This window comes from Aotus nancymaae, unplaced genomic scaffold (assembly GCF_030222135.1).
Source record: "Aotus nancymaae isolate 86718 unplaced genomic scaffold, 86718_ANA_hifiasm-v0.15.2.pri h1tg000025l, whole genome shotgun sequence".
Classification (NCBI taxonomy): Eukaryota; Metazoa; Chordata; class Mammalia; order Primates; family Aotidae; genus Aotus; species Aotus nancymaae.
In genome coordinates this window covers 30,515,170-30,535,076 of record NW_026988438.1, presented here as the reverse complement: position 1 = coordinate 30,535,076, position 19,907 = coordinate 30,515,170, and the positions used below count along the sequence as shown (strand labels likewise).

Here is a 19,907-nt window from a genome sequence, read left to right as displayed (position 1 = left end):
TGGTAGAAAGAATGACATCATCTTCATATCAACAGATACTCACTGAGGCCCTTACCCTCTGCAGAGATTTAGATAAACAAGTACCTGCCAGGCATGGTGGCTCACACCTGTAATCCCAGCACTTTGGGAGGCCGAGGCGGGCAGATCACAAGGTCAGGAGTTTGAGACCAGCCTGACCAACATGGTGAAACCCCATCTCTACTAAAAATACAAAAATTGGCTGGATGTAGTGACACATGCCTGTAATCCCAGCTACCCAGGAACCTGGGACAGGAGAATCGCTTGGGGACAGGAGAATCGCTTGAACCCAGGAGGCAGACGCAATGAGCTGAGATTGCTCACTCCAGCTTGGGTGACAGAAAGAGACTCCATCTCAAAAATAAAAATAAAAATAAATTAAAAAAAAAAAAGTATGTCACGTGCTTGAAAAATTCACATTTCAAACATAATTGTGTTTATATCCCAAGTCCTGAACAACTCCCCTTCCTCCTCTTCCCCGAGTCCCTGGCAGTACCCTTCTCCTCTCTGTCTCTATTAATTTGACTGCTCTATGTACCTCATATAAGTGAAATTATATAGTAGTAGTCTTTTTAAGCCTAGTTTATTTTACTTATGTCCTCCAAATTCATCTATATTGTAGCACATGTCAATTTTTTTTCTTTTTAAGGCTGAATAGTATTCCATTGTATGGATGTACCACATTCTGTTATCCATTAATCCATTGATGGACACTTGGGCTGCTTCCACCTCTTAACTTTTGTGAATAATCCCGAGCTAAGGCAGGTACCATTTGATCAAAGATCCACAAGAAGTAGGGAGACAGGCATGTGGATATTTGGAGAAAGTATACAAAAAAGTACATAAAATAAAATCTGAATTTTGTAAAAATAGTTTGTGTATTTAGATAGAAAATAAGTTGATCAAATAAAGAGAGAAAAGGCCAGAAATATGTACACCAAAGTATTAAAAGTGGTTATCACTCAGAACTAGATATCAAAGGAACAGCAAATGCTGAGCCCAGAAGCAAAAGTGTGCTTGGAATGTTCTGGAAATTGCAGGTGTTGTCAGAGCATAATGAGGTAGCAGGAAAGTGGTGAAAGGGGAGGGAGGCAGTTCACGTAGGTCTTATGAGCAGTGACAGGAATTTCCAATTGACTTGGGGCGAGATGGGGATCCCCTGGAGGATTCTGAGCAGAGGGTAGCGACTGAGCTTGGCTGTAGACAAATCACTTGGGCTGCAGTGTGAAGAAGTGGAGCCTGTTAGCAGGTTCCAGCAACAATTAGGGTGAGGAATGACAGTGGCTTAGGGCAGAGTGGGCGTGGCAGAGGAGGTGAGAGAGATCAGATTCTAGATGCATTTCAGGGTAAGTTGGATGCAGGAGTAGAAGAGAGAAGTCAAAGATGACTCTGAAGTGTGAGGTATAACAAAAATTGAGGAGTCAGTGTGCAGTGGAAGGAAAAAGGAGAGAGCTGTCATAAAAATAGAATTCCACTTATATGAGGTACCTAGAGCAAATTAATAGAGACTCTGCGCTGCCTCTCCACTCTGATGCCAGGGTAGTGCCTAGCTTAGTCAGACCATGCTGGCCCAGAGCCGACAGTTAGGTCTGCTTCAAGCCCCTCTCCCTGGCTCATAGGAATTGCAACCCAGGGTTGGTACTTATTCTGCAGAGGCTCTCAGACCCTCCTTCCACAGCCAGCCAAGTTTATACATCCTTTCTGGACATTCTCCAAGTCCTACAGTATTCATCCTCTTGTTGCTTGGCTACAAAATGGATTTATTTTCTGACATGAACACATCTCTGTGTTCATGTGCCTGGAAAAAGATAGAGCTTGCTTGGTTTATAAATGACAAAAAATAAGATTGGAAGCCAGCTTGGCCCCCAGGCCTCTGGTCACTCAGCCCAAGCACAGACTTCTCTTCTCTGCATCCTGCAGTTCAGAGGAGTCCCTCATATCAGGCTGCCCTAGACAGAATGGCAATTTCCACCACTTTTGTACCCACAGCTATATGAATGGGAGGGAAGAGGAGCCGTCTGTAGACAGGAGATAGAAGCAGTGTCCACTCAGCCTGCTCTTACGTGCAGTAGGAGCTTGAGATTGAGGAGAGAGGTAAACGATATTTTTCCTGTGTCCCAAGAGTGAAAATCCCTGATTCAGGGAATCTGCAAAGCCCTTGTGTGGGAAGGCAGCCCGAGTGAAGGAGTACTTCAGCAGAATTGCTCTGCTTTTTGAATTCTGAGATTCTGGTGGCATCTCCTAAGGGAAAATCCCTTTAAGGAGATATTTGGATTAAAAGCACTTTGACAAGCCCTGACTAAGTCCCGGCCACTCATTTCTAGCAGCAGTGAATTTTTTTTTTTTTTTTTTTTTTTTTTACAAGACAAGAGTGTGCCTTTCTGTGTTAGGGAGAAAAATTGATCACCTTTTAACCTCTCCGATACTGTTTCTTGTCATATTTATGAAAAACAGTGAGAAAGGCCAGGTGTGATGGCCCACGCTTGGAATCACAACACTTTGGGAGGCTGAGGTGAGCAGATCACTTGAGCTCAGGAGTTTGAGACCAGCCTGGCCAAAATGGCAAAACCCTATGTTTCTATTTTTCTGTTTTAAACTCCATTTTTTACTACCAAAAATATAAACAATTAGCTAGGTGTGGTGGTGCATACCTGTAGTCCCAGCCACTGGGCAGGCTGAGGTGAGAGGATTGCTTGAGCTTGGGAGGCAGAGATTGCAGTGAGCCAAGATCACACCACTGCACTCCAGACCCTGTCTCAGAAAAAGAAAGAAAACCAGTGGGAATTGCTGACCTATGATGAAGCCTTTTATTGTGTGATGGTTCCCAAATGGGAAATTTTGCCTCCCAGGGGACATTTGGCGATGTGGGGAGTCATTTTTGGGTTGTTACAAGTGTCCATGCGTGTGAGACTGGGGTGTGCTACTGGCATCTAGTGGGTAGAGACTCGGGATGCTGGTAAACATCCTGCAACACACAGGGCCACTCCCACAGTAGAGAATTACGTAGCCCAAATGTGAATAAAGTCAACCTTGTAGAACTCTGGCTAGAAGGCCTTTCTGTAGTGGACAGGAGTTTCTTAAATCTAAGAATAATAATTTCTAAGGCTACCCCCTCACATGGAATTAGACAAGGGGCTGTGTATTCGTGTTTTTCTTTTCTTTTTCTTTTTTTTTCTCAGTTAATAAACTGACTAAAAATCTAGCACTTACTATAGCTTTTGCTCCAAAATATATTTATTCTAGAACAAGTGCACTCATTAATTTAAAAAGTTTTAATGAAAATTACAGTGCCCATTTGATTGATGTGTTATAAGTTTTAGAGATATTTCTACATAATAGTCCAATAAAAAATACCTTACCTTAAAAAATTTTTATAATGACTTATATATGTTGTAGAAAAGTTGAAAAATGTTTCTAAAGAGAATTTTTTGGCCAGGCACAGTGACTCGTGCCTATAATCCCAACACTTTGGGAGGCCAATGTGGGAGTTTCACTTGAGCCCAGGAGTTTGAGACAAGCCTGGCTAACATGGCAAAACCTCATCTCTACTAAAAATATCAAAAAAAATTAGCCAGGCATGGTGGCAAGCACCTGTAGTCCCAGCTACTTGGGAGACTGAGGCATGAGAACTGCTTGAACCTGGGAGGCGGAGGTTGCAGTGCGTTGAGATAGCACCACTGCACTACAGCCTGGGGCAAGACTCTTGTCTCCAAAAAAAAGAGAGAGAGAGAGATAATGGTGATTCTACCACTTAGAAGGAAACATTTCAGAATATTACTATGTATTTCTCAGTTAATTTTTTAAATAGTTGAGATCATTCTATTTATACAAATTCATCTCTGCAAAATGAGTCTTTGTAAATATTCAGTTTCTTGCAGGGCTCAGTAGCTCGTGCCTGTAATCCTAGCATTTTGGGAGGCGAAGGTGGGAGGATCACTCGAGTCCGGGAGCTTGAGACCAGCTTGGGCAACATAATAAGACCCTTTCTCTACAAAAAATTTTATAAGTTAGCTGAGTGTGGTGATGCACACATGTGGTCCCAGCCACTCAGGAGGCTGAAGTGGAAGGATCACCTGAGTCCGGAAGGTTGAGGCTGCAGTGAGTCATGATCATACCACTGCATTCAGCCTGGGAGACAGAGGGAGACCTTGTCTCAAAAATAAAATAATAAAAAAAACAGTGCTTAGTACTCTATCATGTAATACTGAACCCTATATTACCTAAAAACCTATGTTGAACACAGATCATTAATTGTACTTGTTCACTATTATAAATAATCTATAATGAACATTCATGTATTTCATGTTGCTTTTTAAAAAGCACAGTAATCTGTATTGTTCTGGAGACTTTGGGACATGATTATTTAATGCCTAGTTCATGACAGAAACAGAATAGAAAGTCTCCTGCCAGTGCAGCAGAGGAAACACCATTTGGAATAGCCAATTGAAGGGAGAGTTGTGGAACACCTGGGGGTAGGGATTTAAACTTGGGTAGACCAACCAAAACATGTATCTGTACATATACAGATGTATGTATGGAAATACCAAAAAGAAAAAAATTGGAGGGATAAACACCAAACTTTTAACCATGGTGACTCTGGGACAGAAAAATGGAACAAGAAGAGAAGAGGAACTTTAGGTTTTTTTTTGTTTTCCATTATCTTCTTTATTCTTTGAATTCTTAACTGTGAGAACATATTCCTAAGTAACTTGTATAATACTTAAACACAATACACTTGAGAGAACGATTTGGATCCTCATGGATGGGAGGCCTGATTTATGGCAGCAGTTACTTATCTTTCACTTTTTTAGCCAGGCCTAGTATTGCTGGGCACATTGTGGATAACAGACTGATGAGCATGCCTGGAGATGGTGGTATGTTTTGGTAGAGAAGTTTTAACATGCATTTAGATGAGAGGCCTTAATAATTTGTTCTCTTCACTGTGTACTAGACATGACTCTTCTGCATCCATGGTCTGTGACATAGAAGATAGGAGTGGTGGAAACACACAGTCTAGGGCCAGGATCCTGAAGGTTTCATTGCTTTCGGTCCTGGTTTAGAGAAAATGTCTCTGTGAAGCATGCACAGCCAGTCCCTGGGCCAATAGATGGTGAGATTGTTCTTGTTTCCTTCAGGCCGTACACCTGGTCCCTGGCTCCAAGCTGAAGCAGTCGGGCAGAGCTCTGATGACATCAGAGGCAGAAATTCTCAGGTAACACATCCCTCATGTCTCTGAATGTAAAACCAGGAATTCTCCTCAGGGGCACAGAAATGGCAAGGGTATGCTTTCTCCCTAACAGCTTTATAGTCTTCCGCAGACTCCTTTTCCTCAGGGAAAGCCATTTGGTGTACCTTTGTTTCAAGCCAGAATGAAACAGTCACAATTTCAAAATCTCAAGTGTGACAAAAGGGGGCTTCCCTGGAATGACCACTACATATAGAAGCAAGTTTAGCAATTCTGACATTCTGCAACAATCATGCCAATCAATTCTCATTGTTCCTTGGTTATGACAGTCTGTGAGAAAACCCGAATAACATTTATAAAACATAATTCAGACCAGGTGCGGTGACTTACACCTGTAATTCCAGCACTTTGGGAGGCCGAGGTGGGCAGATCATGAGGTCAAGAGATCAAGACCATCCTGGCCAACATGGTGAAGCCCTGTCTCTACTAAAAATACAAAAATTAGCTGTGCTATGGCCTGAATGTTTGTGTCCCTCAAAATTTATATGCCAAAACCTAATCCCTAATGTGATAATATTAAAAGGTTGGGTCTTTGGGGAGGTGATAAATCATGAGGGCAAAACCCTCATGAATGAGATTAGTGCCCTTATAAAATAGGCTCAAGGGAGCTTGTTCATCTCTTTCACCATGTGAAGATGCAGTTTGAAGGCACCATGTTTGAAGCAGACAGTGAGTCCTCACAAGACACCATATCTGCTGGTGCCTTGATCTTGAGCTTCCCAGCCTCTACAAATTTAAGAAATAAATTTCTGCTGTCTTCATAAATTACTCAGTATAAGGTATTTCGTTATAGCAACCTGAAAAGACTAAGACACCATGGTAACTACAAAGAAAATAGCTATAGAATATATACATAATGAAAGAGAAATAAATTTAAACATTTCACTACAAAAAAAATAAGGATATGAGGTACAAAAAAGCTGTATAGAAAACAAGTAGCAAAATAACAGAGTAAATCCCTCCTTGTCATTAATTACTTCAAATATAAATGGATTAAACTTTCCAATCAAAAGACAGAGATTGGCAGAATGGATTTTTAAAAATCTCATCCAACAGTATGCTGTTTACAAGAGACTCAGTTTATCTCTAAAGACAAATAGCTTGAAAGTCAAAGGATGGAAAGAGTTGTATAATGAAAACTATAAAACATTGCTGAAATAAATTAAATAATAAATAAATAAATGCAAACACATCCCATGTTCATGGGTTAGAAGACTTAATATTGTTAAGATGTCAGTACTACCCAAAGCAATCTACAGATTCAGTGTAATCTCTACCAAAAGCTCAATTACAGTTTCTGTAAAAATAGAAAAACCCATCCTAAAATTCATATGGAATCTCAAGGAACTCCTAGAGACAGCCACAATAATCTTGGAAAAGAAGAATAAATCTAGGGGACTCACACTTCTTATTTCGAAACTATGGTAATCAAAACAGTGTGGTACTGGTATAAAGAGAGACATACAGACCAATGGGATAGAATAAAAAGCAATAAATAAAGAGAACAAAAATAAATAAACCCTTGCATATATGATCAAATGATTTTAACAAGGGTGCCAATCATTCAATAGGGAAGGGATAGTATTTTCAACAAATGATGCTAGGGGCACCGGATATCCCCACATAAAAGAATGAAGTTGGACCCCTACTAATACCATATACAAAAATTACCTCAAAATGAGTTGAAGACCTAAATTTAGGACCTGAAACTGTAAAACTCTTAGGAGAAAACACAGGGCAAAAGCTTCATGAATTTGGATTTGACATTGATTTCTTAGATATGACACCAAAGGCATAGGCAACAGAAAAAAAATAAACTGGACTTCATGAGAATCTTTAAAATTTGCATATCAAAAGACAATGTAAAAAAGAAAAGGCAACCCACAGAATGGGAGGAGATATTTGCAAATTGTATATCTGATAGGAGATTAATATCCATAATATATAGAGAACTTGTAAAACTCAACAAGAAGAGAACAAACAATTTTAAAATGCGCAAAGGACTTGAATAGACATTTATCCAAAGAAGATATACAAATGGCCAAGGAGCATAGGAAAAGTTGCTCAGATCACTGATCATTAGAGAAATACAAATCAAAATTAAAATGAGATACCACCTCATACACATCATGACGGCTGCTATCAAAACAAAACAAAATAGCAAGTGTGGGCAAAGATATGGAGAAAATGGGACCCTCATGCACTGTTGGTGAGAATGTGAAATGGTACAACTGCTGTGGAAAACAGTATGGCAGTTCCGCAAACAATCAGAAAGAGAATTACCAGTGTGAAATGGTACGACTGCTCCAGAAAACAGTATGGCAATTCCGCAAAAAAATCAAAAAGAGAATTACCAATGTGAAATGGTACTACTGCTGTGGAAAACAGTATGGCAGTTCCGCAAACAATCAAAAAGAGAATTACTAATGTGAAATGGTACGACTGCTCCAGAAAACAGTATGGCAATTCTGCAAAAAAATCAAAAAGAGAATTACCAATGTGAAATGGTATGACTGCTCCGGAAAACAGTATGGCAGTTCTGCAAAAAATCAGAAAAAGAATTACCATACGATCTGGCACTTCCACTTCTGGGTATGTATGCAGAGCCTGGAAGAGATATTTGTACATCCATGTTCATAGCAGCATTACTGACAACAGCTAAAATGTAGAAGCAACTGGATCATTTTGTAGTTAATGAGCGTGATGATTGGGTACTCGTGCATGTGTGAGATGTGCCACCCTCTGAACCTTGTTACAGCCTCGGCACATTACCCATCTGACCTGAACTTGGAAAAAAAATAAAATAAAATGTAAAAGCAACTCAAGTATCATAGATGGATGAATGGATAAATAAAATGTGATATATACATATACAGTGGAATATTATCCAGCTTAAAAAGTAAGTTCTCAAATGTGCTTCAACATGGATGAACTTTGAGAACATTATTCTAAGTGAAATAAGCCACTCACAAAAAAAAAAAAATAGGTATATAGATACCTCCACTTACATAAGTACTTACAGGAATAGAGACAGAAAGTAGACTGGGGCTTGCCAGAGATTAGAGGGAAAAAGAAAATTGAGAGGTATTGTTTAGTGGGTACAGAGTTTCAGTTTTACAAGGTGAAAGGAGTTAAACAAAAATGGATACTGATGATTGGTTGCACAACGTTACGAATGTATTTAGTACCCCTAAACTGTACACTTAAAAATGGTTACTAGTGTAAATGTTATGCTGTTTATATTTTACCACAATAAAAATGGAGAAAAAGTGTTAACAGCTTTTCATTCTAGAAGACTATAGCTGATTTTTACTTTCTTCTTTTTGCATTTATGCAATTTCCAAGTTTTGTACAATGACTATATTATTCCTGTGATCAGGAAAATACAGTTATAATCATAATCATGTTCCTTCATATTCATATGGCTCTTTACATTTTTCAGTTAGGTTGCATATGTTATCTCATCTGATCCTTTTAATAACCCTGTTATGCTGGAGAGATACCTTTAATGCCATTTTATAGAAGAGAAAACTGCTCTCGAAATTTGAAGAACTTGCGCAGTGTCACAATGCCCAGACCTTCTGACCTCTTGTCCAGTGCTTCTTCCATAATGCCTCGCTGCTTTTCCTGGCATGTTAGAATCTCCAGGGACAAGAATCCTCCTCACTACCCATGTGGCAAGGCTGTGTCAGACAGTGTGCAGGATCTGGTCCCCAGCCTCATGGCAGGCATGCACCCACATCACCTGAGTCTCGTGGTTTTGATCTCTGCCTGCAACAGTTTCATCAAGTTGGATTGTAAAGTCTCCTTTGGGCATTCCACAGTCAAGAAGATCTTTATGTCTCACTGGATACCATCTTAATTCATTTTCACTGCAGTGAGACACAAAACAATCATCCAGCTGGGCACAGTGGCTCACGCATGTAATCCCAGCACTTTGGGAGGCTGAGGCGGGTGGTGGATCAGGAGGTCAGGAGATCGAGACCATCCTGGCTAACACAATGAAACCTCGTCTCTACTAAAAACACAAAAAAATTAGCCAGGTGTGGTGGCACGCACCTGTAGTCCCAGCTATTCGGGAGGCTGAGGCAGGAGAATCGCTTGAATCCGGGAGGCAGAGGTTGCAGTGAGCTGAGATCGCACCACTGCACTCCAGCCTGAGCAACAGAGCAAGACTCTGTCTCAAAAAAAAAAAAAAAATCATCCAGGGAAATCACTGGGTTCTGGACATTGTAAACAATGCCCCAGGGAGTGCTCTCTTTTATGGATACCATGGTCAGTACATGGTTGGGAGCCCTGGGGATGGAAGTCTGAATATCTGGATCTGTTTCTTGCTTTTCCATTGTCTTGAAACTTTGGATCTCCAGCAAATTTTTTGCTTTCTCTGAGCTTCCTGTCAAGTGAATTGCTGATGATTGGTTCTATAAATGTTTACAAGACAGCATTAGGTCTCCACATACCATCAACTACATATCCCATTTCATCCCGTTTCCACCCACAGCCCATTGGGTGAAAATCAGCTCTTTGCATAAGCATCTCCCCAACCTTGATAGCCTTGCATGAATGAGAAGCTGTGGTGCCCAGCCTATATGATTGGGGGAGTGAGGAAGGAGGGCTTTTGTGTGCAAGAGTCTTCTAACTCCACCTGGTAATGTTCTGTCATGTTTCCACAGTTATCTCTAAAGACTCTCCGGTGAGAAGACAGATGAAGCCAAGGTCCTGGGGTTCCAGGTTGCAGAACAACATGTCAGACCCTGCCCACCTCGTGCTCAAGCTGTAATTCAGTTGGCATACAGGCTTGGAATTGAGAATTTATTTATTGTAAATATGTGGTTTGCACGGGCTTTAAAGCAGTATTTTAATTGACTTTTATTTCAGTAATATTTTTTAAAACACCCTTCATTTTTCCATTTTTTTACACTGCATCTAGGCATTCGTCTGTCAGCACAGATAGAGCCCTGTCCCTCCACGTAGTGCCCACTCCATGACTGTGAATATGCTTGCGGGCTGGCCCTTCCTAGATTTGAACCCTCTGTAGAGAGTCCTCAGTTTGCAGGTAGCCCCAAAGTTTTAAATATCCACAACGGCTTCTTATTGGCATGATTTTATATTCTCATCACACCAACTGCAAAATCAAACCAAATAATGCCTTATCAATGATGCAACTCAGAGGAAGGAGTGTGTCCCCCACACCCAGACTGTGCCGCACAGCCTCCAGGGAACGAGATGCCACTTCTCACTTCCGTTTCGCAGTACAGGGATTTGGTTTTTCTTTTGCTGCCTAATGTAAATATGTCACAAAGTAAAGGCAAGAGTGGGCTTGGCCCCTCCAATGCTGACCACAGGGCCCCTTTTGTAACTGAATAATCCTCCAAGTAGCCAATGCTCCTACTGTTTACAGTGGCCCTAGGGCCTGAGTCTCCGTCACCTTCCTCCTTTTCTCTCCAAGTTCCCAGTCCCATCCCAGTAGCCAGCTTTATGAGATTTTGGTATTTCTTCCCTACAAATTAAAAATATACACAACTCATCATTATGCTAAACTACCAATTCTGTCTCAGAGGTCTATCCTTCTGCCCTTGCTTCACATGTGGATTTCCATGGAAAATATAACATGAAAAAGTATAGAATGAAACATCTTGTGAAACACCTGCCGCAAATACCTGGTGCCTCACTGCCCCCCCACCATCTTAGGATCCTTGGAGCCACCCATCAAGCAGAACCTAGCTCCCTTCTGAGCTAAAGGAGAACCTTGCCTGACAACTCCACATTCGTTCACTGTAGTGGGCACCTGTCTGTGGGGGGGACGTGTGCAAGCTCAGCCACTCTAAATATGAAAAAGGTCAGGCCAGGATGGGACTGCTCTTCGCTCCCTCTTCTTGATCCTGCGGGGAGTGGAAATGTGTTTTTGCTTGCTGCCTGACCCCTGATACTCCCCATCCTTGGTCGGGGAAGGCTGTGACAGAGGAAGGAGAGAAAACAGAAGGAAACAGACTGATCCCTGGGCTGTGCTCAAAATAGCTGCCCTTTAAAAGAAATCAGGCAGGGAGGGGAGGGAAACTAGCAAAAAAGAAATTTGCTTTGCAACAACCCATGCACACGTTCTTCCCTGAAGGATACTGTGTCCAAACCAAATCATCCAGAAAGGTAGCCAGGCAGGAGGGTGTGGGCAAACATGACTGCATCTGCCTCGCTGTTGTCTGGAGTAAAGACCCAGGTGGTATCCTGCAGCAGTGCTGTGCTCTCTCGTTCCAGATGGAAGCAAGTGAGCCAGGGTCTAATTCCCTTCTCTGGGGAATGAATCAAGCCAAAACTGTAACAGCCAAATCAACAGAAAAGAAGTTTTTGCAGGCCATTAGCTCTGGGCATAACTGATTGTTTTATTGGCTCTGGACGATTTCCAAAAAGCCAGAATTTCTTTATTATTATAACAGTGTCCACTCCACCACTCTCACAGTTGTGTAAGATAATTAGAAAAGTTGTAATGATCCTGATTAAGAAGACCCTAGACAAAGGCAATTCCACCTTCAGAGTAGACTGCCTGCCCTGATGAGCTGTTTACACATTCCTGTCCCCTATGGCTGGGATGGAAATTAAAATAACACTATTTAAGGACAGAGGAGGCCTGGAGCAGTGGCTCATGCCTGTAATCCCAGCACTTTGGGAAGTCAAGAGGGGTGGATCACTTGAGGTCAGGAGCTCAAGACAAGCCTGGCCAACATGGTGAAACTCTACTCAAATACAAAAAATTAGCCAGGCGTGGTGGCGCACACCTGTAATCCAGCAACTCGGAGGCTGAGGCACAAGAATGGCTTGAACCTGGGAGGCAGAGGTTGCAGTGAGCTGAGATCACGCCACTGCACTGAACCTGGGCAACGGAGCAAGATCCTGTCTCAAAAAACAAACAAACAAATAAAAATAAAGGACAGAGGGGAGGAACAAGCAGAAACCAAAAATGGCAACTAGGGAGAAATCTCAGGAATGTGGCATCCCATCTCCTTGAGACCTATCACTGAATTCACAACACTTCAAGCTCATGCTGGTGCAGTTCCTTTGGTGGTGTAAAGGTTTAACTCCTTGACGGTAAACTCGTACTTAGAGACATGTGAGTCAGAGAGTCCCCACCATTGTCACATACTCTGACACTGCAGTCTGTGACTCCCCCAACGTTTTACATGTATTTTATTTTTATTGATGTCCTCCTCTGCCGATTCATTTCTCTGTACTTAATAAACTTTGGTAAGTGCAAATGCTTCCCGTCGTTTCCTTGTTAAAACCCATCAGTGGTCACCAGGACCAATCTAAGCCAAACATTTTTAAGGATCAGGAGAAGTTGAAGTTCTAAGAATGACAGGGAAAAAAAGATATTTAGATGGATACAGTGCTTACTGTAACATACTGTGTTAGAAACAGGGCCTTTCTTTCTTGAGCTAATTAGCTTAATTGGTATTTGGAAAAACCAGGCAAGAGAAAAAAACTTTTTCAGATGCATTTTTTTAAAAATACATAACACTATATTTATTCAGTTTGATTAACATAGAATGGGCAGTGTATTGCTTATAAATTCTGCTAAATTGTGTTGAAATGTAACAACCTGCACCCTATGTGTACTTAGTCCCCGCTCCCAACTCAGCAAACCCCTCAAAAAAGCCTCCTGTAGGAACAGAATCATCTTGAACTGCCCTGTAGTGTGTGAAGGTGGACCTCTGGGGACAGGGTTCAGGGAGCGGAGGGGAGATTGATCTGCTAGGCAAGCTATCTCAGAACTAGTGCTTAGAAGGCAAACCAGGATCTGAATCTGTTTTGCCTCTTACAAATTGCCTCTTAGAATCTGTGCTTCAGCTTCCTCATCTGTCAAAGAGGGAAATAAATATGTACCTGAGTATATATTGGTGAAGATTCAATGACGTAATACACACGGGCAAGCCCTCAACCCTTGGATCACAACGGAGTCAGTAACTGCACACCCCCACCTCCCGGGGAGCAGCCAGTTTTCTGATTCCATGCTCTATCACAAACGGCTCTGCTGGCTGCCTCCCAGCCACTCCATTCAATATTTGCTGAGCTGCTCAGACCACACTTCACTAACTCTGCTGCTGGATAACAATGTGAGAGGAGTCATTAAAATTCATACATGTTCCTGAAATAAATCTCATCTAGAAACTAATTTCAAAGCTGTTTACTACACATTTTGCATTAGAATTAGATAAGGGGCCATTTTATCGCTGTCTTACTAGTGGAGGTATCGATTAGCTCTTTCATGGCCAAAAGGGCCAGTCTGGGTGCAGAAGAAAAGGCAAGAGCGGAAGATAATCTACAAAGTGGATGATGAACTTCAAAGTCACATTGAGTGTGGCAGTAGTGAAGTAGCTAGAAGTGTAGGCACCTTTTGTGGAGTTAAGTGTGGGAGATGTGGCTCTCAGAGAGGGAGCAACTTAATGGGAAGGGCTGTGGACTCCAGAAGCAAGTTCCAAATTCTCAGACAGTGCCCCGGGGAGGCTTTGGCATGCTTCATCCACCCATTGTGCTATGGGTTGAATTGTGTCCCCACAAAATCCATATGTTGAAGTCCTAACCCCCAGTATCTCAGAATGTGACCTTATTTAGAAATAGGGCCATTGCAGCCAGGTGAGGTGGCTCATGTGTGTAATCCCAGCACCTTGAGAGGCCGAGGCAGGCAGATCACGAGGTCAAGAGATCGAGACCATCTGGCCAACATAGTGAAACCTCATCTCTACTAAAAATACAAAAATTAGCTGGGCATGGTGGCGGGCGCCTGTAGTCCCAGTTACTCAGGAGGCTGAGGCAGGAGAATCACTTGAAACCAGGAGGTGGAAATTGCAGTGAGCCGAGATTGCGCCACTGCACTCCAGCCTGGTGACAGAGTGAGACTTCATCTAAAAAAAAATAAGAAAAAAGAAATAGCACCGTTGCAGATATTGCTTGTTAAGATTAAGATGAGGTCATATTGGATCAGCGTGGGCCCCTTGCAATATGACTGTGTCCTTATAAAATGAGGACATTGGACACATAGACACGGGGAGAACCCCATGTGAAGAAGGCAGAGATCATCGGGATGCTGCCTCTTTGGGCCACAAAGTGCTGAAGATTGCCGGGCCACCAGATGGTGGGCGAGAGACATGCAACACTTTCTCTCTCACAGCCCTCGGGAGGAACCAGCCCTGCAGATGTCTTATTCCTGGGATGTCAGGGCTCCAGAACTGTGAGCTAGGAAATTTCTCCTGGTTACGCTGTCCAGTTTGTGGTACTTTGTGACAGCAGCCCTGGCAAAAGAATACATGCTCTGTCACCCAGAGCTTTGCAGGAGGGTATAATGTTTAAGAAAAGAGAGCTGGGAATAAAATTTCAGAATTAGCAGTTCCTTGTCATGTCAACAGAGTGGTCATCTACTCTGACCTTGACATAGGTGACTCATTGCAGGTGTCTAAGTCCTACCTTCACGAGCAAGACATTCAGTTGAATTTTGCCTGTCACAGTGGAGAGAGAGTCAGAGAAAGCAAGCTGGCATTTCCGGGTCACAGGAGTAGAGGAACCTGGCTTGTTCTCTAAGTGGCATCCTCTTCTGTTGTGGCGTTGCTAACGCCTTGGAATCAAGATGCCTGGAATAGAGAGTACCAGCCACTCTGATGAGCTAAACTTCCATTCTAGTAACGTTTCTATTTCTTTTATTAAAAACTGTGGTATCATATACATAAAGTCTATCACCCTAACCATTTTTAGCATTTAATTCATTAGTGTTGAGCACATTCACACTGTTTACAACCATCATGACCATCCCAATCCATATCTCATCTTGCAAAATTTTCTGAAACTCTATACTCATTAAACAATAACTCCCAATTTCTCCCCCGCCTCCAGCATCTAGCAACTACCCTTCTGATTTCGGTCTCTATGATTCTGGCTGCTCTAGGTACCTCATAGAAATGAAACCATATGACATTTCTGACTGGTTTATTTCACAGAGCATGACATCCTTAAGGTTCATCCATGTTGTAGCATGTGTCAGAATCTGCTTCCATTTTTTAAGAATGAATAATATTCCAGGGTATGAATATAACTTTGTTTCTTCATTCTTCCATCTGTGGATACTTGAGTTGCTTCTGTGAATAGTGCTGCTATGAACACGGGTGTGCAGCCTCTCTTCCAGACCCTACTTTCAACTCTTTTGTGTATACCCAGAAGTGGGATTGCCCGATTATAGGGTAGTTCTGTTTTTAATTTTTTGAGCAGCTCCATACTGTGTCCCACAATGGATGCACTGTTTTACATTCCCACCAATAGGGCATAAGGGTTCCACTTTCTCCATATCCTCACCCACATTTGTTATTTTCTGGTTGTGGTTTTATTTATTGATTGTTTTTTTTTTTATAGTAGCTATCCTGATGGGTGTGAGGTGGTACTTCATTGTGGTTTTGTATTTAAAAACTGAATTTATCCACAGAACATTACATAACGCAGGCAACTACTGAACTGACCATCTTCTAAAGATTCCAGCCAGAAAAATAAATCTCTTCTCATATGTTTTCTATGTTGTGACCGAAGTCCCTATTTATTCATGAGACACAAAACATAAGAGGCCACTCTACTGGATGTTAATTTCAGTAATTTTTTTTATTGTATGCTTGATGCATTTAGAGACAATTCCAAGGGCAAGCACTGGATAGGGATATTATCTGCTTTGTAGATATTTGTACAAAAGACTATTAAGACTACATGGTCAGTTCCCACTGCAGGAAACAGAATGATTTTCTCTCTCTTTTTTTTTTAATTATTCCTTGCCAATAGCATTTTCCATCTAACACATTTAAATTCTCACAACATGATTGCAAACATGTACATATTGGTTCCCACGACAAATCTGCAGGTGACATTTCAGGATGTTTGGAGTCAATTAGATAAAGCACATTATGACAGAAACCATAAGAGAGGAGCTGGGACCTGGGACTGTGCAGAACGAAAAGCCACGGCTACAGGAAGCATAAGCTTGTGCTGCGACAGCACGTGCACATGACCTGCCACTCCTGGCCCTCCGCAGAGCATGGCCAGTGAGGGGGGCCCTCCCTCCCTCCTCCACGTGCTTCCTTCCTAAGGCTGAGAACTCAGTTGAAGGCCTTCCTCAATAAACGACAGATGGCTCTTCAGTCAGGAATGCAGTTAGTGGTTTCATGACAGACACACTGGTCCCACCTGGCTTCCCTGCTGAACCAGCCAGAGCTGTATAACACCTGTACCAATGTGGGATGACCCCAGTTAGGAAACGAAGTAATTTGCCTGGTTGGTAATTATTTTTTACACCGAATGATTCACCCAACAGTAAAGGAACCCCACAGCTAAGATCTAATGAGCATATACCTGCTCTGTTAGTTTATAAGAAAGACTCGTTCTAATAACACTGAGTCTTATGTTATTGGGCACTAAGGAATCACCATAATTTTGATTATATCTTTATTCTACCTAAAGTTTCAAAGCACCTCCAAGAATGAAAGCGTACTGTTTCTGCTTTGCTAATGTACTCCTGCCAGAGCTTCTGCCCTTGAATATGAGGGGTATCTTCACCTATGGTAAATCCCATCTATTAGACAAGACCAACTAGCTTATGTTTGGTTATGGGGCAAGGGGGTGGGGGAGAGAGTCTATCCTTTCTGGCCACAGCTTCTTTCTACACAAGCATGCACATCCCCCACCCCAGTCCTAAAAGATACACAAAGGGTCTCCTAGGAAGCTACTTATACACTGTGACCTTTAAACATGATTTTTGTATTTCATCTTGAATATTCATTTTCCCCATACTGCCTTCAGAAAAGCAATCCCTGGAAATTATTCATGTAATAAGCATTTTTCCAAAGCAAAATCTGTTAGGAACATTTAAAAATGAAGAGTCCCCATGGTAACAATCTGCTCAAAACCCCACAACCTATTTCCAGCTGTTATAAGTACATAAAGTCACTAAAAGTAAGCGCAGCCACATCAGCAGATTCTCTGCTCTCTTCTTGTCTCTCTCTTCCCATCCCAATGCACAACTGTCCACTGCGGTTATAGACCACCTCCAAGCCCGATGGGAGCCGCCACACCCCTTTTAACTTTTGCCAGGCTGTGCCATGCCCTCTAGTGGTAGGACTGGGACATCACAATTGTGGTGGACGGTATTAGCCAAGACAACTCTCAGTTAGGACTGCCCTTCTTTAAGATGCTCAACCAAGGTCAATGTCCCCTAACAGAAGTAGCCATTGTGCTTCCCACTGGGTAATGACATAAAGCGGGCAGGGTTATCCATGACCTTTGTTTGGCCCATAGAAATGAAAGGAGGCTTCTGTGTCTTTAATTCTTACTAGACTTCTTTTGATCAAATCCTGAATCACCGTGGTTATCTCAGACACGTCAGGTCTGATGAGACATTTGCATAGTAGGCGAAGGTGAAATCAAGCAGTGAAATTTTAGAGCAGCTTTCTGCATCATCTTGCTTTACATAGTCACTTGGAACATGGACTTGGGAGGAGAAAGGTACTACATCATCCTCGAACTTCACATTCTCCCCCTACCCTAACCATGATAGAAAGACACTTTTAGAATAGCCGCCCCACCTAACAGGATACTCTAAATTCACCGGCAGTGAAAGCCCAGACCAAATCTGCACAAAGCTCTTAGTAGCTACATGCCACCATTATTGGTTGCCATTAACTCTGTCAGCTGAAAGCATCTTCTCATCTCCCACAATGTGTGGTTAATGATTTTATATACAGAGTTTACAAAACTGCTGAGCAAAAAGCTCATGGCACTCCTATACTCATGTTCTTGGACAGCTGGTAGAAAACAGATGTGTTCTGATAAAACCTCTGATCCTCAGTGTTCACATCCATGTAACAGGGGCTGGGTCCCCTCTGAATCTCATGATACAGCTTCTGGGAAGGAGTTATTAATCCTGTCACTTCCAAAACTGCTGATACTCACAATATTTCCACTTGCAGATTCCTGGCAAGAATGATGAGGCAGGACTAGGCCCAACTGGTGCCCTCCCACTAGCTGCTGTATTGACGTGCACTTCTGTTCATCATCTCTGCCCATTTCAGGAGTGGCTGAGAGTTTGAACAGGTGGCAGTAAGCTCCCCACCACCACCACCATGTGCCCAATGCAGCTAGTAGCCTGAATGAAGGCAACTCCTGGGACATGTGACGTGTGAGGAATGGGGGGAAGACCCAGGGAAGTCAGCTGCTTCATATTCGGGTTTGTGGGATGTCATGGGCTTGGCAGGAAGAGTGGGGCCTGAACTGGTATCCTGCAGAGAAATACATATCCATCTGTTGCCTCCTTGCCCTCTGTCTTCCCAATGCTAAGCCCATCTGGTCTTCCTTGCATGCTTTCTATGCTCTGGTGGTAAGTCAAATACTTCAAGTGAACTCAACATTGGAAACAAATCAGTTTAATTAAAGTCTCTCTGCTGAGATAATGTAGTGACTACTAGGATTCCAGCTATTTAACTAGAATCTAAGTAGTCAGAGTTCCTCCTTTTCTTTCCCTCACTAGCTGAGAGATTCACAACTCTGTGGGGTGGAACTGTGCCATAGGGCCATTCAGTTACTCCTAGCCTAGATGCTGGTAACTAGACTGAGAATCATTTCTACACAAGGAATCCTGGGGTGGCTGTGCTGCTGTGTAGTGAGAGCTGCCTCTTGAGAGATCCGCGCAGTGATTCAGAAGGCCACCAGCATGGCTGTCTCTGAATCTCAGAAATGAATAGGTTCCAGCTAACAAATGATCAGCTCTCCTGTATGTGGAAGCACACTACACGTAAGCACAGTGCATGGAAAATGAGAAGACGCAGAGCCCAGGATGTAGGAAGGAGTCAGGACTGGAGAGGGGCCCCTTTATTCCTTCCCGTTGGTCTGCCCCTCAGAAGACACCTGTGGAGACACTGTGCACTACAGGCATGCACGCACGGGAGGCCAGAGAGGTTCCCCCTCGACAACACACACAAGAGCCCTATGTGTGCACAAATGCCTCCTGTTAACCTGAAAGAAACCGCTACTGAGAGAAAGACTAAGACTTCAAAAGAATTTGCTTTTCCCACCAACTCAGCACTGTAGAGCCTGCCTTTCAAGGCTTGATGGACTCTGGTCCTCTGGTAAAAGGCTAATGTGTCCATTGCCACTGAAATACAGTAATAGCAGCTTAAAATCCACAATTAGTCACACAACCGAACAACAGGCAATGGGATACAGGTTATACTGCACAGGAAGGAGACCTACATTGCAGAAGGGGACGCTGTGAGATAGATTCAAGGCGGAACACAAGGTAACAGTTGGACCTGGCTTCAGAAAAGGAGGCCACATCTTAACGTTCTCATTTTACTCAAACAGGAGAGTGGTTTGTTTTGCTGGTAATTTAGTAAGGTGGGAAGTCTTAAATAAGAAGGGGAAAGGGAACGTTTACTTCACTTAAAGAACTTAATCTCCGTGTCAACACAGTCATAGAAAAGGTCCCCCACTTCGGCGGGGTCCAGGGGCTCAGAGCTGGTCAGGATTTCCTCCATGGCTTCCAGGCCTTGCTTCTCCAGCTCCAGCATGGTGCTCCTCAGCTTGCGACCTTGCTCCTGAGGAAGGACACCACCACTTTAGGTGTCAGCAAAAT

The 19,907-nt window shown here is 42.6% G+C and overlaps 2 protein-coding genes and 1 non-coding gene across 4 annotated transcripts in view; 2 read left to right on the top strand and 1 right to left on the bottom strand.

Annotated features, from left to right (window-relative positions):
* The window catches only part of WIPF3 (WAS/WASL interacting protein family member 3), a 108,066-nt gene extending 95,556 nt beyond the window's left edge, over positions 1–12,510 (top strand). For both annotated transcript variants that reach the window (XM_064380522.1, XM_064380523.1), the window contains exons 8-9: positions 5,154–5,230; positions 9,937–12,510. In XM_064380522.1, coding sequence (XP_064236592.1) covers positions 5,154–5,230; positions 9,937–9,960 — 101 coding nt within the window. In that variant the 3' untranslated portion in view covers positions 9,961–12,510. The remainder of the gene's footprint in view (positions 1–5,153; positions 5,231–9,936) is intronic.
* Positions 7,943–8,045, top strand: LOC135276593 (small nucleolar RNA U13). Its single transcript, XR_010344150.1, has one exon. It is a non-coding gene; the product is annotated as a small nucleolar RNA U13 (small nucleolar RNA).
* Positions 12,511–15,873: 3,363 nt separating the features above from the next.
* The window catches only part of SCRN1 (secernin 1), a 66,443-nt gene continuing 62,409 nt past the window's right edge, over positions 15,874–19,907 (bottom strand). The window contains exon 8 of the mRNA XM_012447765.2: positions 15,874–19,869. Coding sequence (XP_012303188.2) covers positions 19,711–19,869 — 159 coding nt within the window. The 3' untranslated portion in view covers positions 15,874–19,710. The remainder of the gene's footprint in view (positions 19,870–19,907) is intronic.